At 31.3% G+C, this 27,067-nt stretch overlaps 1 protein-coding gene across 4 annotated transcripts in view; it reads right to left on the reverse strand.

Annotated features, from left to right (window-relative positions):
• Nucleotides 1–3,115: 3,115 nt before the first annotated feature.
• Nucleotides 3,116–27,067, reverse strand: part of LOC118190433 (dynamin-like) — a 92,478-nt gene continuing 68,526 nt past the window's right edge. For 2 of the 4 annotated variants that reach the window (XM_035361139.2, XM_035361140.2), the window contains 2 exons: nucleotides 16,764–16,946; nucleotides 4,906–8,873 (listed from right to left, as the gene is read on the reverse strand). In XM_035361139.2, coding sequence (XP_035217030.1) covers nucleotides 8,789–8,873; nucleotides 16,764–16,946 — 268 coding nt within the window. In that variant the 3' untranslated portion in view covers nucleotides 4,906–8,788. Of the gene's footprint in view, nucleotides 3,514–4,905; nucleotides 11,230–16,763; nucleotides 16,947–27,067 lie in introns of those variants that run through there. The other 2 variants (XM_085816682.1, XM_035361142.2) reach the window with 2 other exon arrangements.

Consider the following 27,067-nt stretch of genomic DNA (forward strand, 5'->3'; position numbering starts at 1 on the left):
TAGACACTAATTAAGTGGGAAAGTCTTGTTTTTCCTTAATCAGATAAGCAGCATAAGGCCTGAGAAACTTATCTTCAACAAGTATCTCGTAGTGAAACAAGTTAAAGTTCATAAGACGTTCACAATTTACCGCACCATTGAAGAGACTTGTATTAATCTTGCGAATAAATTGATTTGGTGGTTCAATTTTCATGTCTCTATGCAATACTTTGTTTCTAACATAATAGTGGGCATACTAATCCTAAGGAACTTGTTCTGCATTTTCTGGAGTTTCTCTATATCTTTTTCAGTGGCGGTAGCCCAGGCTGGCGCCGCATATGTCATAATTGGTCTGATGGTACTAAGATAAATTAGTCTTTTTTTATACAGATTCACTTTTGAAAATTTTCCTATAATTGGGTAGAGACATTTCATGACTCTTAGTGCATGGTTACGAACATTCTCAATATGTGCAGTCCAAGTAACTCGATTATTGATAGTCAGGCCAAGATATTTTACTTTATTGACAATTGGCACTGGTTCATTAAACAGTAACAGTTCCTTTTTAAGGGGAGCATTGCTCTTTCTTTTTCTGACAATGAGGAGTTGGGATTTTTATGCATTAATCCGGACTTTCCAGAGTTTGCACCAATTTTCAATGCAAGGGACGTTTTCCTGTAGTTTTTTAATTGCATGATTAAGATTCGCTGACTTCACCGCGACAGCAGTGTCGTCAGCATAGCATGCAAGTATTGCAGTGGATTTTCGGGAAATCTGCGACATAGAACAAGTAGAGTATCGGACCTAAAACCTGATCCCTGAGGAATACCACTCAGCATGATTCTTTTAGTAGAGAGGCAGTTTCCAACGGAGACTTTAAAATTCCTATTTGATATGAAAGAAAGTAGCACAAGAATGAGTTCCCTTTCAAAATCAAGATCGATCAATTTGCAAATTAGCCCCTCATGTCAAACGCGGTTGAAAGCCTTCGCCACGTCTAGCATGAGGACAGCTGTATTCAAATTATAGGGAAGTGCTTGTCCCACAAAGTCAGTAATTCTTACTAATTGCTTGGTGGTCGATAGATGTTCACGGAATCCAAATTGCTCCGATGGTAGCTTTAGGAGGTGCAATTTCATACGGGCAAGTAAAATTCTTTCGTAAAGTTTAGATAGTCCAGGCAGGAGGCTGATAGGTCGGAAACCATCTGTTTGCATATGATCTTTCCCTGGTTTGGGGATCATAATAATTTTGGCCGTCTTCCATTGTTGTGGGAAGTAAGAGTGAGTCATGCAAGCGTTAAAGATAGAAGTAATCTTGCACATAACGTTGATAGGCAGGTTTTTCATGGCAGTGCTTGTGATGCCGTCAAGCCCCGGGACTTTTTTGGTCTTCAATTTTTTTAATGAGGGACTAAACTTCGGATGGAGTTGCAAGCTTCATTAAATTATTAACTGTATGTGAATTAAGCCAGTCCTTCACATTGGAGAGAGTGTGCAGTTCAAAATCAAGTTCAAAATAGCAGGTAGATTTTATGTCAAATGGCATAGGTAAAAATGAGAAGTAAGATCATAATCAGCACAATTCATAACCCCAAAAGACTGAATGTTGTCGCCGCTGCTGCTTGTCTAGAGAGAGACCTGCTGATTAGAGCAAATCTGAAAGGCCTGATGTAGGCACGGTTGGCAAGTGTTGAAAATTAGTCAGGCTCTGTTTGACGCAGTTAGTGCCGTAGCTTCATGTAGAGTTCCAGGGGTTGTAACCCAGTTAATACACTTGATGCAGTTAGTGCCGTAGCTTCATGTAGAGTTCCAGGGGTTGTAACCCAGTTAATACACATTAAGGTTTCAATAAACCATTACATCACCAGATGTGATAAGTTGTTTTGTATTATTTCAAGTCTCACTAGATGCAAAGAATAAGTTTTACTTGAATTTTTACATTTTTGTGTTTTATCTTGTGACCAACCACAGTGACTATTAATGAAAGGTTAATATGTATGTCGCTTTAATATGCAGAGTAACTTTTAAAGGTAAGCAATTAGTTATAAATAATTAAATTAGGTTGTTTGATAATCTTAGTCATTATGGATTTAGATGGCCACTATTAAATTTTATTTTTTAACAATATTTGTTATAAAAGCCCTATTAAAATCTAATAAAATTTCACTGTTTGAAATACATAAATTTATGACATTGATTCTTAAACGATATTAGGATAATAACACATTAAAAGCTACAAAATATTTATCTTTTGTAAAAACAACATTCAATATGTATCCATCAATTTAATTTGAAGCCTTCTCAAACATTTTGTCTGGTTTACATCGATTTCCTTCTCTTTAAGCATCTTTTCTAACAATTAGAGATTTGTCTCAACACGTACCAAAACCCCACACACATGAAGCATATTATCGCTATGTCTGAAAGTAACTACAATATCAGACAAAGGTTCAAAATCTGTCCAAGTGATTAGCATTCTGGTGAGAAAGTAGAACAGGGAAATTATAGTAAAGGCTGAAATTATAAACTGGGTAATTTACATAATAATAATTGTACATATCTTTGAAGAATAACTTTCTCTTTATGTATTCAGGTTCTTTCTTCAATAAGTTTCCTTTTCATTTTAGAATTTTTTTCAATTAAATATTTCTGTTATTCTAATAAAACTAAATGCTTTTAGAATGTAAAGAAAAAGCTGCTAATTGCTCTAGAAATGGCAAAACTTTTCTTTTACAGCAGGCATTAGAAGCAGAATTTAGGAAGGCACTGGGCAACAGGATTTAAGATCCACAGAGATTGCATGAGGTGGGAAAATGCCTAGCCCCAGCCTTGTGTATGATGCATGAATGTGGGAAATGTTATGTCATGATATTCCCTAATCCCCTACTGTGTGACGTATGCATTGCGTCAGCATGTGTTTCCCACCTTCGGAGGAAGACGAGGATTAGCTGGCGAGCGGAGCAGACGTCACTCGATCGCTCGTATACCATTATCATTAATTGTAATCCTAATATAATCTATATTTGTAAATAGTAATAAATGTGTGTTATCAACTATGGTCGTTGCCTTTCCCCACATTAAGACATATTAGATGAATCTTTTAAATTGTCAGTTTTCAATTTCTTTATTAAGAAAAAATTCCTTTCTATGATGCCTGTCCATGTGATAAGATTATAGGCATTTATATATATATATATATATATTCCATGCTTGTGTCTATTGATAAGTAGAGAAAATAAAGGGAAGATAAACATGTTAAGAAAAAGATTCTAGTATCAGAAGTAAAACATTCAAATATTATGTTTTCATTGTTCATCCAGACATTCTCCAAAAAGTAAGAAATTCATTGCAAACTTTCCGTAAAATACATCCATTATGTGTTGATACCATGGAGACATTTTTCATTTTGTCACATATTTCTTGAATCTTCTAGAATCGTGGGTCTATAAATCTTGCCTTCTAAACTTTCCAAGCTGCAATGTCTAAAATCCTAGAGAAAAATTATCCCTACCAATTCTGTAACAGCAAAAAGCTAGAAATATTTTGGAAAAAAAAAAAAAAAAAAAAAGAAGGGAAAAAGTGTTAAATTAATTTTATAGAGAAAACTGATGCATATTCTGAGACATGAGAGAAACTCTTACTATGAAAGACTGACATCAGAAAAAATCTTACAATGATAAAATTAAAAAGAAAACATTATTAATTAATTACATAACTAATTTTGCTTTTGCTAAGAGCTGCTTCGTAAATTGTGCTTTATAACATTATACCTTGTTTATTTTTCAGATTCAAAATATTGTATAATAAGTTCCCAAAATGAAACTTTATAATATGACATTGAAAAATAAAAATGTTTTATTTTAATTTTATTTCTTTAATATAATTTCAATATATTACCATTATTTTAATGATATTTATCCATGTTATTTTTATTTATTTATTTATTTTTTTTTTTTTTTTTTGTCGAAAAATTCTCACATCTCGGAATTAAAAATTTTCTATAGAAACTGATCTTAAAATCGCCAAAATGTTCATATGTCGCCAAATTTAGAACCGTTTAATAAAAGAAGTCACATCCCCACAAGAGAAAAGTTGTTTAAGAGCTCTTTATTAGAAAAAAATGAATTTAAAAATGCTTATGTTTCACTTCTTGCTTAGAAACTCAAGTATCCCATCATTTATGTTAGAAATAGAAACAAATTATAACCCATGAACCCATTCAAAAGATAACCATATCTGTCAGTGAATCGCCAAGAATATCCCTCCAAAATGCTAATTCACATTCAAAATGGCAGTTGTAAAAACAGAAAAAAGTTTCAGATGATTAAAATTCAGAACCTTCTGCTGATTTTGGTGAAAATTAAGGACTTTCAAAGAGCAAAAATTGATTCCAAAAAATCTAAGGACTCTCAAGGATTGTACGAACCCTGTAGCATCGTGGTGATTAACAATCATACTTCCTAAAGTTTTTTTTAACTTAAGTCACTTGGAGCTGTTGCCTCGGTAGCAGACTTTGATACTTTTTGAAAATTTGAGGAATTTGAAGCTGATTATACAAAGGGTATTTGAATTGTACCCTGCAGAATTTTTTTTTTTTTTTTTTTGTAAAAAAAATTATTTTTCTTTAATTTATAATATATATATATTCAATTTATAACATATATTTATAATACACACATATGTGCGTTTTATAAATATATATTATATATATTTATGTGCGTGTATTTCTAAGCCATATGAAAAGTACTTAAACAATTAAAAAACAATGCTAAAATACTTTTTAAGGTGTTCTGCAGATGAGAAAAGCAAGAATCAATGGACAATTAAAACATCATTGTCGATATGTCAGATACATTCCTGTGGTATTTATGTGACATATATTTTTTTAATTAAAAACCGAATTGCTACATATACTAATTCAGAATTTAGAGCATAGTATTTACAATTTATTTCAATAACTTTAATTTACATATTGAAATGTAAAACATAAGGAAAAATAATTTATTGCACAAAAACTTAAAATAACTCACAAAATACTAACAGAATGAAAATATAATATATATATATACTCATTTTTTCATTTACATATCTCTGTACAGAACAATGATTTTACAGCAAGCCTGAGGGAAAGTGGAAGTAACTGATAATGTAAAACCACAAACATTTCTTGGTTTCCAAATTTTGTATGTTTATATATCAAATATGATAATGAAACATGCCTATCACAAAAGATAGAATTAAAAAAGTAAAAAACATAAAACCCTAAACTTAGTATAAAAATTAAATATGGATGAAAGGTTTGCCTGCAACCTTTAAAATGACTGTATAATCACATTAAGCAATGTTAATTTAATTTCTAAGATAAAAAGTATTTTATAACATCTCACTGGATTTTTTTCAAGTCATTATTCAAGATACTCTAATGCATGAAATGTATAACAGGGTTGCCACTCAAACAGGAGAATGAAATTCCCTGACTTTTCCAGGTTTTCCAGGTATGTTTCGAGAAAATTCCAGTCTATCCGCGTAATGTACGTTGGCTGTGCTAAGAGGTAAATTAATTATGTTATTACTTGTACTATGTAGCAAATTCACTTAATTATTCAATAAATCCAATCAGAGGACATTTATTCTTAATTATTCTTGGTACACTTTGTTTGATAATTTTGTTTACTTTTCTGCTTAAAAAACTTAGTAAAATTTAAGATATATACATTGGATAACAACTGTACGTTTTATTTAATTATTACTCATGATCATCCCCCGTTCAACACGAGGCTAATCCGGTTCTTATAAATCACAATGCAATGCTAAAAGTTAGGTTAGATATTAGGTAAATTTAATTTGTGTGAGGTGTATTCTTAAAAGGCACCTTAACACTTAAAAACACAAATATAATTATAATAGGAGTTGTTTTCTCCACTGAAGATTGAGATTAGAATCTGCCCAATCTGGAATAAAATAAGGCTTTTTTTTTTTTTTGCAGACATTCTGCAACTAAACGAAAGAAAGAAATCTATTTAATGATATTTTTTTACTAAATTGAGGTATTTTATACGTATTTCGCAGCATACAAAAGGAAAAAATATGTGCATTAAATTTCGTGATGTCATCATACTGCTAGAATTAATTTCAGGATTATGCCAGAGAAAATTTCCTGAAATTTGGAAATATTATTTACTAATGATACATAAATTTAGAGGGAAGAAGCAACATTAAATGATATGAATAACATAAAAATAAAGAAAATTACTTAAAAATTTAATTAGAATAATCAACGATATTTTAGCGAATATAGTTATATTACATGGTTATCCTAGATGATTGATTACTATTTTTTTTATTTTACTGCAAAATGACAAGGTATTTATTAAAAAGAAAAGAAAAGAAAAAAAAAAAAAAAAAGATTTTGCGGTAAAATCCTAATATACGATACGGCCTTCGATGACTTTGAAAATTGTCACCAAAGAAACGTTCTTTGACAAAAAAGAAAACCGCGAAAATCTGTTTTAAAATTATTGCGAAAAATCCAAGAAGAAACGTTTTATCAAAGAATGTTTTTTCTTGGATTTTTCGCAATAATTTTAAAAACAGATTTTCGTAGATTTCCCCCCCCCCCTCAAAATAACTAATCCATGAATTAATTTACTTGCGCCAAAAAATATTTTCTTTTCCTTGAGAGTTTAAAGACATTTTAAACGATATTCATTTTATGAACTCTTGATAACGTGACCTTCGAACTTCGACACCGGTTTCGAGCTTTGGCGACAGATATATCGTGCATGCACAGCTGTTTCCCGCTATGATGGAACCGAGCCACGTCTGTTGCAGAGAGGTTTTCCTTCTTTACAATACATATTTTTTAATTCTAACCTTCATGGTACCGTATATTAGGATTAAACCCATTTTGTTTTATACGAGAACAGGTACTTTCTTTAGTTCATGCACTGCACATGCGATTCTCGAGGTTACTGGAAACCAAAAGTTGCGGGAAACTTGCTTTGCCTTTCTAAAAAGACAATCAAATTGGAGCTGCGAAAATTGCCTCTATGCCAGCTGCCCGAATGACACACACGTGATACACAATTCACCAAAAAAGTTATCTCTTCCAACGTTGGCGCAAAACTCGCCTTTTTTGGCGGGATCGTTGTATGAAATTCCCTCACTTTTGCAGATTTTGACTAAAACACTTAAATTCCCTGACTTTTCCCTGAATTTCTTGGTCAATTTCCGAATTCCCTGACTTTTTCCGGTTTTCCAGGTAGCGTGGCAACCCTGGTATAAGTATAAAAATTTTGATATATGTTTCAATTTTGATGTAAAAAAGGGGGGAAAATAAGATTTTTAATATTTCATATAAAATTAACAAGTGTTCTCAAAATATCTTAATACAGCAATAACATTTTACTGTTCATAGACGACAGCAATAACAAAAAGATTAATATATCTAAAATTACAAATTGCGATTACTCCAAAACTGAATAAACAAAAATATTTATAGCAGAAGTAATTTAAAACAGATATGAGTTCGTGATAAAAATTTTATGAATCTGCAAATAAAGTTAATTTTTAATTATAATTTTTATAACAGACTGAAAGCATTTGCTACAAAAACTATTTGAGATATTACTTACTAAAATTAATGAGATATTTCACAAATGCAATTATTCAAGGAAAGTTAACATTAATAAAAAAAATTAAAGAGTTTTTTAATATATGAATATTGGTTAGTTCAGTCTTCATATTTTAGGTAATAAATCTTCTATGCATTAAGAGTTTCAATGAATAATGTAATATAGTAACAAAACAAATTTTTAACAATCATAACTTCAAAATAATCAACAGTGATTAATAATATCTAACAAAATTAAATATGTCATGGTTGATCTTAATACTACATGGCAACTATAATTTACAAAAACAATTATACTCCTGAGTCACATACAGTCTGTAACTAAAAAAGAATGACTGCTTTTAAACTCAACTCATTTATTAAAAGATACTTGTACTAGAAATATGGAAGCTTTAAAGCTTTATTTAATCAATTTGTTTTTTATCTTTTTTTTTTTCATTTTAGTTTAATCTCTTTAATAATCAAAACTTCCCTTATTTCAAAAGACATATTTAGTTTAATATGATTAATGCATGCATTTAAAATAAATGTAGATATAAAAGTTTCCTAAATTTAGGAACTTTTATATAGTAGAAAAATTTGTTTTGGCACACCATCACACATAAACAAAATAAAGTATGAATAAAATACAAATAAAATAATACTTCATTAAACTAAAAGCACACAAATAATTTTAGGAACTTTAGGTAAATAAAAAATCTTTGCGATAGTCAAAAGTAACAAATTAAGAAAAATCACAGAGCAAAATTTTTAATGGAATGCATATTAATTATTTGCACTTTCAATTAACAGTTGTACTGTCATACAAATGCAACAAGTACTTGCCTTGAAGGCATAATACTAGAATTTAAGAGTGCAAAGGCTTAAAAAGTCAACACCAATCTTTTTAAATGAGGGGGGAAAATAGATTTTTTTTAAATAAACTAGATAATAAATTAATGTTCAATACATTAAACTCTTGTATTTCCAACACATTTTACTTTAAAATCAATTTTCAGCAAATATATGAAAAGACTGGAATCATGGTTGACAATGAGCATTTGAAATTCATATCCCAAGAACAAACATATCGGTTAATATATTTTATGTACAAAATCACAGTTTTCTTCCTGTTAAAAAAGTTCTGGATGATTATCTTATAATGGACCTTATAAAAAATAAGCTAAAGCTGTCATTACTGATTTTGCCTAATAATTAGTGGCTTGGCTTGCACCTGGGGTCGATCAGGAATTCGAGGTGGGATGAGAGGTACAGGTCGCCTAAGAAAACATGACAATAATCTTAACAATTATGAAAACTTATTCTTAGAAAATAATCTATTAATGAACAATCAGGCTGAGAGTTTAGTAGATGTATTCATTTATTACAGTTTCAATAAAGTATTTAAAAAATTACTTTCATAAAACTGAGAGAAATTTTAAAATATTGGGAGATTTCAGTATGGAACTTCAAACACAGTTCTGTATGGAACAATGTAAATTGTAATGTTACATACTATGTTGATTTCATTTCTGTAAACTCTAAGCCTGCTTAACTTTAACAAAATAAAATTAATACACTAAATCCTACAAAGTAGAACATACAGCAATAATCCTAAGTAATAAAATTACAAGAGGCAATACATATAAGCACCTTTATCTTTCAAAAATATATTCTTATATTTTAAAAAAGTTTATATTTTCCTCAAAAGTAAAATTTTTGTATTTCATTAGTAAGTAATAATTTCAATCCCATGAATACTTTCATGTGATTTAGACAGATGACTGACTATCCAGACTGTTAATATTTTTATGCATTATAAATTTTCATTCAATAGTTTAATAAAATGTTTTCATAAATCAAAAACTGCAGTTGATTTTATTCATGCAAACAAAATTATTGCAGTTATTATTCAAAAGAAAAATGTCATTTAAAACTGAAACCAAATATTCAAAGTAAGCCCTATACTTATAATTTATTATGGCATTAAATAACTCATTAAGTGAATCTAAATGAGCAACTTGATGTTTACTCCAGTTACTTCCCTTAAACAGAACAGTATGCATAGGAAAAAACAACTTATTTCACATGTGAAACTGCAACATCATGTATTAAACCATAGCTACTAATTAAATTTAAGCAGTTTAGGAATTTATATAATTACAGCTTAAGTCAGTTTAATGTTTATACACTGAAACTGTTTTGTGTCTCACAATTCAAATGCAAAAATTTACAGTCCTAATTTTTTATGATAGAATGTCATTGATACTTATATATGCCACAGTGAATGCACATAATTACATAATAAAAAGAATGACAAGTTCTATGTTCAGTGGTTTTCAAAAATAAAAATGATAAATTATAACATACTTAGATTATAAGAATATTACTTTCAAGACAATCTAAAAAAATTATATTAGAAAAACTTAAGAGTTTGGGAGAAAATAAATACTTGTCAATAACCTTTGTACTCTTCATTCATTAAATCTTCTGAAAAATTCACAATTCACAAAGACAACTAAAACGAACTACTTTCATATCTAACATATACAAGTAAATGTCAGAAATTTGCACATCGATATTTCTATATATATTTATATATGTATGTTATATAGTATATGTGTGTATAGTTCTTCATTTATAAATCTATACAATAATTCCTATAATCTTGTTATTCCTGAAAAGAGTTCATTAATTCTTTACTTATTTCATGATTTCAGAATGTAATACACTCACCTACAGAATAACTAGAATACAATAATTCATTATATCACACATTTTAAATGACATCAAGCACAGTGCAAATACACCAAAATGTTATTAAAAAAAGCCCAACAGAAAAGTTCTGCTGATTTTATCTACGCTAAATTTTGAATTACTTAAAGCCTTTCAGATCTTCTTTCACAGAATATTTAATGCCAAAGATGTTCTTAAACAATATGATTTCAATTAAAAAGATGATATAAACACAAGTAACATAAGTCAACTGTACATAAAAATTAATCAGTATTGAAAATTGATGACTGAAAAATACATGCGAGATTTATTAAAAAAATTTTAGTCTTAGTCTTAAAAATTACAAAATTAACGATATGTTTAGTAGTTGCTAACCACCAACTCCTTTTCGTAACCTTTGACATAGCACACATTTTTTCCTGGTTAAGAAAAATCCTACAAGCAACAATTCTACAGCAGCTAACAGGATATCTCTTAAAATTGTTTAGTAAAAGTACATCCAACAATTCTTTGGTCACACCAGGGCTCTTCGTACTAGAACAAAGCTTTGTTTACATGAAGATGTCAAAATTATACTATTTTCATCTTTGAATTTATTACTAGTAAATTATACCAATACACTAAGTGGTATGATGCCACCTCTCAATAGCCTTACTTATATATTATTTGATGTTCTTAATATATCTTTGAACTAAACTAAAACACTTATATAGTCCCATTTATGAAAGCTGCAAGAGCCCTGTTATGTACTCAAAGCAAGCAAAAGCTGACAAAAGAAAAAGCTACTGGAAGTGCTGAAGGTTTCGGCAGTGGCAGGGGACATCCCACCGAGTGTACCACAAGAAGTCTCTTGTTTAGGTTCGAGGAGGAATAGAAGGTGCATTTCCACTTGGGCTACGACTGCATAGAAGAAAGATTAGAAAGGAAAGATAAGAGAGGTTAGAAGAAAAGAAATTTGAAAACAGATTAGAGTCATGATAAATCCAATAATTTTAAGCACCATAAAAGAAAAAAAAAGAGTGAGAGAAATTTACTTATAATTTTATTAATTTTCAGAGTCAAATCACACATTATACAAAAATTGCTATTCATGTAGCTCAAATACTCAAACATACTAATTAAACCAATACTTATCATAAATTAGATTTATGTGAGACTTGGATATATTACTGGAAATGATATGCATAATGATTAAAAAAATACTCTGAAAATTTATGATACCAGTTCAAAATACACTCTATATACATACACGTTTACTTCTGTGGTACTTTTCATTCTTTCACATATTAAACCAAACAACAGATGATATCTTTACAACTGTTCAATTTTATATAATCTCCCTTAAATATGTTATTGTCCATTATATAGTCTGAAATCATGAGGACATCAAATACCTTGCCTAAAACATTACCAACTCTCATACCAAATCTCTGCTCTATTTTATAAACTTAAGCACATTTTCCTGTTACAAATTCTTATGATATATCATAAATGCTACAGCAATCAAAAACAATAGCAACATATTATTTTATTTTATACAAATATTAAAAAAACAATAACTTTTTATGTTGTACGTATCAAATATAAGAGTTATTAGAAGTACCAAAAGAAGGTTTTCCTCTGTGTCTGTAAACTTTGTTCCTCTAAATGCAGGAAATTAAAGAATACATAAATAATTAGAATCAAAAACATGTGCCAATCACTGAATTTAAAGATACATTTTTCACCATGTTAATTCAGCTACTTTTACACACTTTTGAGGTTAGTATTTCAAACTTTTAAACCCAGATTGATAAATGGATGTATGAGGCCATTCAGAAATACTGCAACTCATATCACACTGATGTCATATAACCTTAAAATTTTGGTCATGTGAATTAGTTTGTGCCCAAAATAATGATATGCAATGAAATATGCAATCAATGTAATCCATTTTTGCAAGAGATGTGTGAAGCATTATCGAATCAAAAGTGATCAAATGGTTTGCAACATGCAAATCAAAACATTACATCATATGATGATAAATCAAGCACTTTGCACAAAGTGAATATGGATGCATTTCTGCAATACAGCATTTGATTTCAGTACATAAGGGATTAAAAAAGATTGTCTATGGCTCCAAAGTATCATTTGGAAGAAACTGCGAAGTGGCAAATCATCGGCCGTTTAAAAACAGTACAGACAATAATGGAAGCAGTGAGATACGTGAATATTTTAAGACAGTGCTATAGAAACATTTTCAAACTCTGAAATTATTGTAAAGAGGCCTGGAAATGGTTGGAAACAAACAACTGCTTTTCATAACAGGAAGTATACTGCTTGCAGTTAAGTTCACAGCATGCATTTAAAATACAGACACCAAAGGAACTATTGTATCATTGGTAAACTATATAAGATGTGTTTAATGAAAAAGGCATTTATGCCAGAAAGTCCAAGATATGTGTTTCACCATCTTAATAACAAAAGAGATACCATTTTAAACAATGCAAAAAACATCAGAGCTGGAGAGAATACCAGTGATCCCGTTCTCTTTACTGATGAGTCAAAGTTTAGTTTCTGATTCTAAACGTGTTTGCTTCTGAAATAAATCAGGAACACGAAATTTTCCTTTGAACAAAGAGGAATATGACCATTTGAGTAATGCAGGTGTGATGGGAGGAAATAATGATCTATAGATGTATGCCCCTACAAATTTTCAACAATGTATCTATGACTGGCCAGAGATACTGGGACAAGGTCTTAGTACCTCATATAAAATTTTTCAGAAGTACATATGGATCTGGCTTTTTATTTACGGGAAAAAAATGCTCACCTACACTGAGTAAACCTCTTTGACAAATTACTTGAAAATGAAGAAATTGAGCAAATACTATGGCAGCAAAATCTCCTCATCTTAGCCTGAAAGAAAGATTAGGGGGCTATTCTGGGAAAGCAATTGCATCTTTCTCCTACACTAAAGCAGGTGCCATGACAACCACATTGCTGGAAGAGTGGAACTTGAATTTCCAAAACTGTAGTTAATGTTATTATTGCCAGCATGAAAATGCATTCTGATATGTGTGTACAAGGCAGGGGAGATCACATTCCATATTGCAATCATAGGCCTTAATTTTATTCTCAGTTATTCTTTTTTGTTGCCGTTTTCTGAACTCTGTAACTATTATTACCATTTTTATAGTTTCATGTTAGAGTTTTATAGCATATGCATTTTTTTTTTTTTAATTTTTTCTTTGTATTTATGTTCACAGTTAGTTCAAAGTTCCTGTCAAATCCATGATTTCATGCATGTAAAGATAGTTTTGGACACGAGCGTAGATGCTTCGTTTAAAGCAAATCATCATGACTCTTACATAACAACATACAGACAAAGATTATACAATAGAAGCTACAATAGCTAACAAAAGCAGGGATGAAGAAAGAAATATATATATATATTTCTCTCTCTGTATATATAAAGAACATTTATTAAACAGAGAGAAAACAAATGTAATAAAAACTCAAATATACTTTAAAAATTACTGAAAAATTTTAGAATTACATAATATGGTCACATATGTTTAAATAAGATGATTTTAAATTTTTTTTTACAGAAAATGTAAATCTCAGTAGTTCTATATATATCAAGGGTCCCTATCTAACAGATGATTTACTCTCAAATTTATCTAAACAGACAGTTTAAAATAATCACTCAAAATGAATAGCATCAGCTATTTCAGTTGATGCTATTTATTTTGATAACTGTAAATAGTAAAAAATAGTAAATAATTTTTAGATTGAAAAAATGTCAACTTTGTGCTATAATAATATTACAAACTAGGTTTACCAGAATATAATTTAATTTAATAAAACCAGACTATAACATTAATATTTAAGATATTTAAAGTCATTTTTAAAAAAGCTGGTTTTATGCAATCAGTGGCTGGAAAGTAAATAACAAACAAACTTGTTAAGGGCACCCCCTTCCCTCTGTGCGGTTTCCTTGCGACAAAAACGAAAAAGGAATGTCTGAGAAATGCCATAGATATAAGACATGCATGTGTCTGAACTGCATCCCATGTGAAAGCTTTGTCTTTCTTTTCTATAACTGTGCTGATGCTTTACTTTCATTTAACCCAGAAATCTCTGTTTAAGTTTTAAAATAAATATTTAAATGATCACTAGTCTGAATTATTTTCCATCTCGGAAGCTCACTTACAGTACAGCACCATAAATCTCTGCCGCTTTCCTTTCAAAAGAATTTGCATTTAATTTACAGATAATTTTGATGATAATAAAATAACTGACTGTAATAATATGCTTGTCTCTACAACAATCATTAATATATTTGATACATTCACCATATTATTACCTTATTTCTCAAAAATAATCCAATGATTTTATTTCTTGCACATTTTACATTTATTGCAATCAATTATCACACAAAATATTAATTCCATTATTAGATGCAAGTTAGATAATGCTTAATCTCATATGTTCATTTCATTTGTTAAATTTTTCTATCTATTTATTTAAAATTGCGTATAAAATGAAATATACCAAATACAGAAAATACTTTTCTCATTATGTTACTTCCATAAGTTCACACATAAATATTGGACTTCATCACACACAAAATTAAACTTTTTACTTCTTTGTACACAGTAAAGGATATATTGCAATCATGAAAAATTCCAGTTACCATATTTCAACGAAAATATCCATTCTGACCACTATCGAATGCAATTTAACGATGTTTTTGCATCTGCATGTAAGGACTGAATAAAGGACTCTTTTCCCCAAAAAGAATTATAAAACTGACTTAAAATTGATACGACAGAGATTATTTTTTGCGACGTCTATACGTATATACATATGTATCTCACGTAACTCAAAAACGAGTAGTCTCAGAATGTTGAAATTTTGTATATAGGACTGCTATAGCATGTAGATGTACCCTTCCCTTTTTGGTTGCAATCAGCCGCACCAAATATATATATATAAATATACATACTGTTACTTGGCTCAGCGAGCTCTATTTTATTCTTATATGTTGGTAAATCGTGCATTTTTTGCTTTAAAAATGATTATGTTGTTCTTATCTTCCGGTTAAAGTTTTTATGGCTTTAGTTAATCTGCACACAATTTTTGTAGAACTATCAGCAATTTAAAAGTTGTTTAAGTGCAGCTAAGCTAATTTTTTTTACCACAGCAGCCATATTTGTTTACATTTGAAACTTAGCAGAATAGTGAATTTCTTTCTGCACTTTCAGTGCCTTTTTGCCAATTGGGACCACAAGGAAACTTTTAGTTTTGTGCACTGAAAAAATTGTCTTCTTGCCTGCTGCCTGAATTGTTTGTTTTTGCACAGAAACTGCAATTTAACTGCAAAAATTGCTCTTTTATTTTTAACAATATTTTGTGTTTTATTTTTTCTATATCTTTCAACTTTTAATGAAAATATTTTGAGTTTTTATGTATTTTTGCCTTGCCGCGAAGTGAGATTTGAATTCATTCAACGAGAAATATATCTCTAATGAAATTTGAGGAAATACGTTTACATGAAGCGCAGGAAAAAATACATATAATTTAATATTTCGTACAAGGAAGTCATGTGTTTTACACATAAGCTTTTTTAATCTATGCCATCAATATGCTAGGAGCAAATAAAATTCAGATATGGTACTTGTTACTTTTAAATATAAATTGGTTATATCAAGCAAACCTGTTTCTATGCAAGCCTTAAGACCATTCATCTTTATCCCCACTTCAATCCAAACTCTTACAAGCACTTCCTTTTAAAACTAGCATGCTAATGGCTGTTAACATTTATAGATGATTTTGTACATCAAATTATAAAGCAACATTATATCTAAACAAACAAACAAAAAAAAAACTGTTTTATTAACAGCTAAAATATTTTACACATCTGCTTATTTTCAAATTAATGACAAAACATATAGACTTTCTTTCTACATTTATTGAATTATAAACTGCATTGATGTTATAAAAAATTATTTTCAGTAAATTCAATACATGATTTCTTCACAAGGGGCAGAAAGCCAAGAAACTGTCCTGCTTAGTCATGGAATTTAAAAAAAAAAAGAAAAAAAGAGAATGCCTAATTTTGGTATCTTCATCCTTTCTTTCAAATTTATCACATAATTAGTCTTTCCAAAATTTAATAAGAAATTAGCTTTAAGTTTAATGTATTACTCTTATTTGGTAAGCACAGACAACCTCAACTACAGTTAATGTTTTCATATAATTAGGTAAATCACAGAAAAGTTCTTAATTTAGTACCAAAAAAATTATTCATTACTATTTCAAAATGCTTTAATTTATCATTTTAATTTCTTTTTTGAAATGCTTAAAATCACAAAAATGAAAACACATCCATGAAAAATAATCCATTCTAGAAATAAAATATAAAACACGACAAGAGAGGAAATACTTACGAAGGTATGAGAGGCTGACCTATGCCTGCACCACTCAATGGCCGTGGAGGTGCATTTGGAGGTGGCATGCGGTTACTTGCAGGTGGAGGCCCTGGGGGTTGTCGATTAGTCAATGGGGGTGGAGGTGGCGCACGACCACCACCAGGATTTCTTCTACTCCCACCAGGAGAAGGAGATGAAGGCCTTAAGTTATAAAAACAGTTGAGATAAAACTTCTTTAAAAAGTTGCAATAATATTCATTAACGAACAGAAACAACTATGAAACAGAAGCAGTAGAAACAAACGCCTATACCAAGAAATGATACAATTTTTATTATGTGTGGTTATTACAAATGGTTCAACAGATTGTGAAATTCTACAGCTTCTAAGTTATGAACCGCATTAGCTCACGCGAATCATGTAATGATAAAGAATATTTCAGATAATATGCATCTATAAATGACTTTGAAGGGAACATTTAGAGCTAGTGACACTGGATATTTCCATTCGTTATTTGAAATAACAAATAAGGTAAATAAGGTATTTTTACCGCAACGGTTATGAGTTACATGGACTTTACAGTACTAATTTCAAGATCTGGAACCATTAGGGTTTTGGCAATTCCAAATTTTGGAAATTTCCATATTTTTTACCATTAATTCAAATTTACTAAGATGAAATGTAGAAATTATAAAATTAAAGATATGAAATAGTTGTTTATGAAATAATAAAGCATTTATGATCACGAAATCAAAATCTTAAAAATAAATAAATAAATAACTGAAAGGTTTCACATTTTAAATTACGTCTAAAGGGGCCTTTTTTTTAACGTTTCGTGTGTTACCTTTATTTCTTAAATATCATATTCTTCACACTTAAATCATAAGATTCAGTTCAGCGGCAATATCGCAAAATAACTTTAAAATGAGCATATCTTTAGAATTTCCAATACACAGTTCCACTTGCTGGAGATAAAAGGTCTGCTTATTTTGCTGTTGATTAATTCTAACAATGTTGCCAATAATGGATAAAAGTGACATTACAACACATTCATAAGAACTAAGACTTCTATAAAAGAAAAGCATTTGCCGTAATTTTTAAGCAACAAAATTATACTACTATTTTACATCTTTAACTAGTTACAAAAAATTTTTCTAATCTAATTTCAATAATCATTAAAAACATGGTGTGCATAATGCAGTGAAAGTAGGCATTAGTAGGCAGGGCTTATATAAAAGCAGCTGAAGCAACAGTTTCATATCTTAACATCTTTCCAAAATACCAAAAATGCACATTTAGTGTTTATAAAATTTCAAGTTATGTTCTTAAAATTTTAATATTTTTTAAATTCTAATTTAATATTTTACGAGAGTTTATCTAAGTCCAGTTAACATAAGCATGAGGTGTGGTCAATAAAAAAGCCACAGCAAAGGGTGTCTGATATAGTGATACTGGAAGTGAGGAGGAATTGCTTAAAATTGGAAGTGTGTGTGTGTGTATTTAATTATGGCAAAGCACACTAGGGCTATCTACCTAAGGGAAGGGATGCCTTTCGTGGAGGACTTTCTAAGGGAAACTGGCTCGTATACACGTTACACATGGGGAAAACCACGAAAACGCCCATGCAGCCAGCCCGTTCGCGGGATTCGAACCTCGGACCGAACTACCAGTGTTCAGTGACTTTACCGCTCAGCCGCTGGTGGGCCTCCTTAAAATTGGAAGAATGCATCAGCTCTCTTTTATTACATGCCTAATAAGAACTTTGCTTTGGTTTTATGTAACCTTGATCCTGATGGCTAGGTTTTATCTGGAAGTCAAACACTAACTGCTCTCTTTATGTTTTTGTCTACCATCTTGGAGAGGAGGATTAAAATTAGTGACCTACTTTGAGCAAAACGGTTACAAGTTTCAAAATTGCAGAACTGGTTACATTAATGTACATACTCAAAACCTGAAAAAAACAGTGGAATTTGTCCAAATGGTGCAATAAAAGTCATCGCAGAATAACATATCAATTAGAGTAGTTAGTACATCAGTTCACATCATATTCAAGTGAAATTATAAGGCAACGAGTTCATAAAGAAGATTATAGTTTTGTTGCTATTTATTGAGGATTTTTGACCACTAGAATGATTAGTGCTAGTTTCAAAGAACTTTTTTTGTCAGATGATCTCAAAGCACAAGCTCCTAGTTATTTGGTTTTTTTATATGCCGGTTATTATCTAATTAAATTTAAAGAATCTTTTATTATCTAAATAAATAAATAGCAATCTCTTCCTTCAAACTTTCACCAGATCTGCTGGTGCAGTTTCGGCAGGACCTCCAGCTTTCATGGCTGATGGGAAAGTAAGTACCTTGGAAAATTTTACATTCTGCTTGTAACATTAAAGACACTTCAAACTCCTGACTATCATCATCATCATGAAATATGGTAGTGGGCCATAAAATTATATGCCAAGGATTTTTGAAAATCAGCTGCAGACATCTTATCACCTTACAATGTTCCACACAGCAGATTTAATACTAAAATATTTCAAAAATTCTTAAATTGTCTTTCGGGTGTTCAGAAAATTTATCATGGATTTTAAGTAGGCTACTTTATATCTGCATTTCAGTGTGTGCAGCAGTCTGACATCCATTGACTGAATAATGAATGTACAACTGGGCTGAAAGAATAAAACAAAGAAGTTATTTTTTACTAAAACTTTAAGTGAAGTATGAGCTGAACAGTTGTCTATGTAGAGAAATGTGATGTCATACGGCAATAGCAGCACCCTCACCTGAAGTAAAAGTTAGTTAGATGTTAGATGCTAGACGGGAATGGCGCATTAATACCCTTTGATTTGTAGAATTTCCTATATGTTGATTAATTAACTGTACATGTTGTAAATAAATATTTAACTTAGCCTTGCTTTGAGTTAATCATAGATATACATATGATGTTCTTCATATAGAAACATAGATTTTAGGTATGGTAGACGTTTCGACTTAGAATAAAACCCCTCTAGCAACAGTCTATTATCTACAATGTTTGATCACACAATAAATTAAATGATTTCAAATGCTACTGAGCCCAAAGTATAAAATGATTTTCAAATCAGTTGTTCATTACAATTTGTGTCATCCATACTCTTTATTTTAATGATAGACAACAGAGAAAATCTTTATTCCTTTAAATGCCTGAGATTTCGTAATTTTCCCGATATAAAAGATTTCTGCAAAGGTTACCAGGGTATTTTCATGGCAAATATTGCACCCCCCCCAAAAAAAAAAGTTTTGTCAAGGTTATAAATTAGTTCTAGAGATAACTTTTTGCAATTAACGAATTTGATTAATTCATCTGCAGATCGTTTGGTTGCTTCAGTATAAGCTTTTTATTTTGAAATTTTTAATTGCCTTAACCATGGGGATTTTCAAATTTGACTAACCAACCTGTTGAATATATGCACTCAGTTTTTGTCTATTTCCTTATGATATATTACGGGCTTGAGCCATTAGCATTAGATGGGACAATCACAATGGCAAACCCTTGCTGTGATGTTGTGTCATCCATTTAATCATCATGTCGTTGTGATTGCCAGTGATTGATTTAGAACAATAAATGATTTTTCTGTCATTCATTGCTAATGGCACGTTGAAATCTGCAAAAAATTCAAAAGCTTCCATTGTCTGTTTCATATGTTGTATATATTTCCAGTGTTATACTCATGCAATTTTGAAATTAATATGTCTCTGTTAATTTTCTGCAGCAATTCCACTCTTTACTTGACTTACATTGAAACATTCTTTCGATTTGCATATCTTGCTGTAGCTCCAGAATTAGAAACTCTTTTCGACATAATAAAAAATTCAGACTTTAGTTTGGCAGGTTATTATTATTACAACTATAACACTAATTATTATATTTGTAATAACAATAATCTGTCAAATAAATAAATAATAATAACAAACTAAATTAAATTAGAAATTTAAGGAAGCGTACAATTTGCTATGTTTATGTTAAAACTGAATTTTAAGTCCTCAGAATTTAATTCTTTCTCCCTTCACTGCTGCTTTACCAACAAACGAATACGCAACATCCACAAAATGATCGTTACAACAGAATGTGTTCATCCATCTTTTCGAACAACAATCTCTCTCTTGTTGCCATTCCGTAAGAAAGAAACTTACCTCTCATGAAGTTTGATTAGGGTGCGACATTCTCCCCACCTTGAGTTTGGGGATACAAACACAAAACAGTAACATAATGATAACACATACATACAATTTGAGATAACAATAATGTACAAATAATAATAGAAATATTTCAAAATATTAGAATGCAAATTGAAATCAATATTTTAGAGTTCAAACACAGAAAGTTCAAAAGTTTGTTTAGAAGTTTATAAATCCAGTCTTTTAACTGGTTTTCTTTTTCGTCCTGAGCGAGACATGCGAACAGTTTAATTAGAGTCAGTATTAAGCTCAGGATTTTCAGCTACCACTTTCATAGCCTTCTGAAGTTCCGATACAACTTGCTCGTAATTTGGTGTCAATTCCAAAGGATACAGTCGTTGAATTGGTCTCATATGTTTTACTTTTCAGTTTGTAGTTTCACAAGTCTGATGATTCCATCTTTTCTTGGAAAGAGTTCCAGTACTCTCCCTAGCAACTAATGGAGTCTTTTTTTTATCACTTGTACCAATTAACATGATGTCACCTACATGTATTTTATCTTCTCTTTTGTTAAGTGAAGAACGAAGGAAACCCATATACTCCCTTTTAAACCTTCGTTTTAGATCTTCACGAACCTTTTGAGTATGTCTCCATCTCAAAACAATATTAGTCTTTTCAATTTGATTCAAATCAGGAACATCATTTAATGGAATGTCCTGAAGAAACATTGAGGGGGTCAGGGTGTTCAGATCTTGTTCCTCGGATATGTAAGTTAATCGTCTGCTGTTCATGACAGATTCACATTCACAGACAGAGTCTGCAATTTCTCGTAAGACAAACAGGAACGCCCAAGATTTTTTCTTAAAAGATCTTTCAAAATCCCAATGAAGCGTTCCCAGAAGCCTCCCCACCATGGAGAGGGTGGGTTAAACTTCCAACGAATTTCGTTGACTCTAAATTCACTTTCAATTGTAGTCCAATCTAATTGTTTCAGAGCATTGTGTAGTCCTGTAAAATTAGTATCATTGTCTGAATACATCACAGGAATTTGTCCTCTTCTGGCTACAAATCTACACATAGCTTGGATGAAGTCATTGGTACTAAATACGGCACAAGTAAAAAGTACTATCCACACCTTTTGTTTAGATTTAGTCAACAGAGGTCCAGCTATATCTACACCCGAAACTTAAAAAACTGCTGCTACTTCTGTTTGGTCTTTTGGAAGAGGCGGAAAAGGTACCTCAAGATGTTTTACCTTTTGCCTTTTACATGTTAAGCATTCTTTGATAACACTCCGGACAGTTCTTTTCCCTTTCACTATCCAAATCTTTTCTGTAAAATAGTCAGTAGAGTTAATGTCCCAGCATACTTGTTAGCAATATGTTCTTGGGCTATAAATCTTCTCACTGCCAGGTGTTTCGATGGTAGAGTTATTGAAGAAATAAAATCTTTCGATTCTTCCTCATTTATCAATCTGGACTACTAGAGCCTTCGTCTACTAGAGCCTTGATTGGAATCCAATCATAAAATTCCTTCTTCATCTTCAAATATTAGAAGACCTTTCAAATTTTTTCGTGTTTTTTCATTAGAGTAACATTCCTTTTGCATTACACGGAAAATAATCCTTTGTGCATTTTACAATTCTTTTTGGAAGTTCCTTGCATTTTCTTAAGTCCTCTCCCTTTGATTGAAAATGCAGTATCCAAGCCATAACCCTAATCATCTCTGAAAATCTAGAGAACTTTCTGGCTAACTGCAATGAAATTGACTCTAGCTCTGTGTTACTAGCAGAGATGACTGACTTTTGTTTCTCCATCTCGACTTCTTTCTCATTAATATTTACAGCTGACTTTGGCCACTGCTCCTTCAAATTCTTCAACCAGGCTGGCCCTTGCCACTACTTGCGTTTCTGAAGTTGCCTGGGTCCACAACCTCTTGATAAAATGTCTGCTGGATTGTGGTCAGTTGAAATATGGAACAAATCTTTCGAAGTTGTCAATTTTCTAATTTCACTTACCGTATATACCCACGTATAAGTCGAGATATTTTGGACAAAAAACAGACTTCAAAGTGGGGGGGGTCGAATCATACGCGGGGCCGTAAAAAATTAAAGGAATCGGAAGTTAAAAAATTTCTTTATGTAATGCAGCTGTTTTCTTTCCGCACTCAAATTGGATGACTTATCAAATAAGTCACTTACTTGACGTAATTTCATGACTTAAATTATGTGACGAACTAATCACAGAGTTTCATACTTTAACTAGAGTAAGTTTCGATTAAACCAAAGAATTTTCAGCCCCCGAACAACTGATCAATATCGAGCAATAAAAAAGTTTCCCCAACATGCCAAGAAAAGAGAAATGCAGATAGTTTTTACGTACGTATAAGTCTTTATAATAGTTATTGTTCATTCATGAAACACTTTTGTAAACAGGCATACACGTCAAAATTTTAAAAAAAATAGCCCACGTAATAACTGAACAGTTTTTAATATTTCTTTTAACTTTTAAAAAGGGAAAATGCAGATAGATTTTACGTACGCAAATCTTTTCCGCGAATCTTTTTTTAATTCCGGGAGGATTGACATCCGTCATTCAACCCTAGATGTCTGCCTCAATAAGCCCTTCAAAGTAAATGTTAGAAAATATTGGGCAGAGTGGATTAGTTCCGGTCAACCAACATTTACAAAGGGAGCCAACAATAAAAAGCCCGATATTACATTAATTGCTCAGTGGGTTAAAGATGCTTGGAACGAAATACCCTTTGAAATGATTATAAAATGATTTAGAATTGTTTTTGAAAGTGAAGCTGTTTAGCTGTTTTTGAAAGTGAAAATGACGACGAAGGCTCTAGTAGTGATTGTAACAAAACAGAGTTTGTGACTGAAAATATGTATGATGACGAGCCAATGACGACAGAAGAGTTCTGTGAAATGTTTGGTGAATCTGACCATGAATCGGACGTTGAAGGATTTTGATTTTGTTTATTTACCAAGGTATTTTTTATCGTATATTTACTTTTTTTTCTCAGATGATTTTGAATAAATGTAGTACTTAAAAAAAATTTTACGAAGTTTCTCGATCGATTTCGGAAGTGGGGGGTCGACTTATACGCGGGTTTCTTATTTTCTACGAATTTTTTATGTCAAAGTGGGAGGGTCGACTTATATGCGGTATCGACTATACTTATACGCGGGTATATATGGTATTCTGTTTGTAATGAATACCGACCACTGTTCTCGACGAGTTATCCACACAAGAACTGTGGACGAATCTGTCCAAAAGAGTCTTGATGTTGGGAAGTTTCAGAGCTTGCTTCACAGAACTAAACAACCTAGCACCTACGGTAACGGCTATTAATTCAAGATGTGGTATAGTAATAGTCTTCATTGGAGTTATTTGTGATTTGGCTTGAAGTAATTGAACAGTCACTGAACCCATACTGGATTCACTTCTTAAGAAAATGCATGCCGCATAAGCTTTATTACTGGCATCGAGAAAATTATGGATACTTAAACTGGATTCCTTCATCATACCTAACCATCTTGGAATTTTTATATTTTTGAAGTATTTCAGTTATTTTCTCCATTTTAGAAATTTCTTCTTCATTTCATCCTTCACTTCATCATGCTATGATTCTTTGCTTTTCCAAGTGGATTGCAGCAAAATCTTACGTTGAATCATAACAGGAGCAAGGAAACCTATGGGATCAAATACTCGACTAACTAGTGAAAGTATTTTCCTTTTAGTTACCTTTCCTCTTTCATCAAATTTCAAAGATTCGGTGTCTATTTTTAAGGTATCTAAATCTTTGTCCCAAATCAGTCCTAATACCGGTGATGTTGTACTTTCTGAAAATGCAGGAATGCCAGAACTTTCCCATCCTCTTAGATCAAACATTCCCTCTTTCATCACATTAGTTGCAGATTCGATGAATTATTTCTAGTTCGGCATTATTTTGTACACTAGTTATGCAAATATCGACATAAAAACTATCTTGTAATTTTTAAAGAAATTCTTCAGAATATTTTTCTTTCCAGGATTCTTTGTATAAATGATGGTCAGTAACCGCCATTAGCAAAAATGGACTACAAGTAATGCCAAATACCACACGGGTGTGACTAAATGTTTTCATTCTACCATCATCACCATACCAATGAAAATGTAAAAAATCTCGATCTCTTTCATTTAGAGATATCTGTAAAAAAGCTCTTCTGATGTCTGAAATCAGACCAATTTCATGTAAGTGAAATCTTGCTAGAATAGAGGGAATAGTTTCAATCAAATTAATTCCATTCTTTAAGCAATCATTTAGAGATGGCTGATTAGGAAGCTTTGCCAAAGCATCAAAAACAGGTCTAATTTTCATGGAAGATAGTGAAGACGTTTCCTTAATGACTCGATGATGTGGGAGGTAATGAACAACAGGTAAAGACACCTCCTTTTGAGGAACTTCTTCAATAACTCCTTCCTGCAGCCATTCATTAAACACTTCATGATACTTTTCACGATATCCGATTTTTTCCAACTTCTTCATAGTAGATTCGAGTCTTTTCAAAGATAGGTCATAATTATCAGGTAAGACTGCAGGCTCAATCTTCCAAGGCATATTAACCTTGTATCTACCATTTTCTAATTGATGAACTGTTTCTTGAAAATGAACTATAATAGTTCTTCTTGACTCTTCTTTAGTTTTTTGTTCAACAGGATCTCGGATACCCAATAATTCTAAGTCCCATAGTGATGAAATAGGCAGGTCTTCTTGAGATAACACAGAAACTATAGTCATATTTACATTGTGCTGATGTTCGGATTGAGGTACTTTACACATCAAAGTCCAACCCAATTTTGTTTCTATAGCCACTAAACCTGTTCTTAGTTCTTCTTGTTTGCCAGTAAATAACTTCCCTGCAACGTCTGCCCCTAACAGTACTTCAATAGGGCCTGGATTCCCTTGGGTATCAGTTAAGTGTATTCCTTTATTTCCTAATTCGCAAATCCAAGAACCATGTCTTATGCTTGAAATATCATTACAAATAACATCATGGTCTACAGCACCTAATTTACACGAATAATTACCATTAAGGCTACTCAAATAAATCCTGTAACATTTATGTTTATAAATTTCAGTTTTCGTTCCACCAAATAAAGAGTGACTAAATTCTTCCTCCCATTGCAAGTTAAAACCCATTTCTTCTGTGGTAGACTTTAAAATATAACTATTTGAGCTTCCCGTATCAATCTTTAATCTAACTTTACGCCTTTTATTCTTACCCTCTATGTTTACAACCAAGGTCTGAACAAAAACTTCATTCGTAGCACGCGAATGCAAAGAATCGATTGTTTTCTCTTATCATTTTCCTGGTTATGCATTTCACTAGACTTATTACATTCAAGACTAGGACAAAAAAAATTTCAAATGTCTTTTTGAACAGATTTGACACTTAACATTTGATCGACACTGGTTACTGAGGTGACCTTTAACCAAGCATATTCTGCATAAACCTTTCTTTTTTACCACAGACATTTTTTTATCTAACAGAATATAAAATGCCTTTTTACAGTTATGCATTTCATGATCTTTTAAACAAAATGAACAAGAAGGTATTGCTTCATGATTCATCAAATCCGACATGGAAGGAATATTTTGGCTAGTTGCGAAGTGTTTATGATCAAACAGAGAAAAAATATCCACTCTGCTTAATTTTATTTTTTCCTCTGACTGAACTTCGCTTTTCAGAAATTCTATTATTGCATCAAGACTCGAAATGTTTGTTCAGATTTAGTAATTTTTCATTGTTTTTCAAATGATCGCAATACATGAATACGACACTTTCTACAAGAAGGTATAAAATTGTTCCACACTGATCAGTTGTCACACCGAGACTGCTCAGGGCTCTAAGTTGTGTTGAAAGTTTGTTATACAAACTACTCAAAGAATCCTGCTTCTTTTTCGCTGCGTTATCCAAAACAAGTTTTATTAACTCTCGAACATAAAAATCAATTAAAAGTTCTTTACGACCATATCTCTCAGTGAGGCTTTCTATAGCCAAAGGATAATTTTCGTTCGTTACAGGAAAAGATTCTACAATATCTCTAGCTTCTAATTTAATTTTTGTTGACTGTATCAAATAATGGAATTTGTCTGCATTCGTTAAGTTATTATTTTC

Source organism: Stegodyphus dumicola, chromosome 5 (assembly GCF_044657685.1).
Source record: "Stegodyphus dumicola isolate Sdum_Otavi_A_Nest chromosome 5, ASM4465768v1".
Lineage (NCBI taxonomy): Eukaryota > Metazoa > Arthropoda > Arachnida > Araneae > Eresidae > Stegodyphus > Stegodyphus dumicola.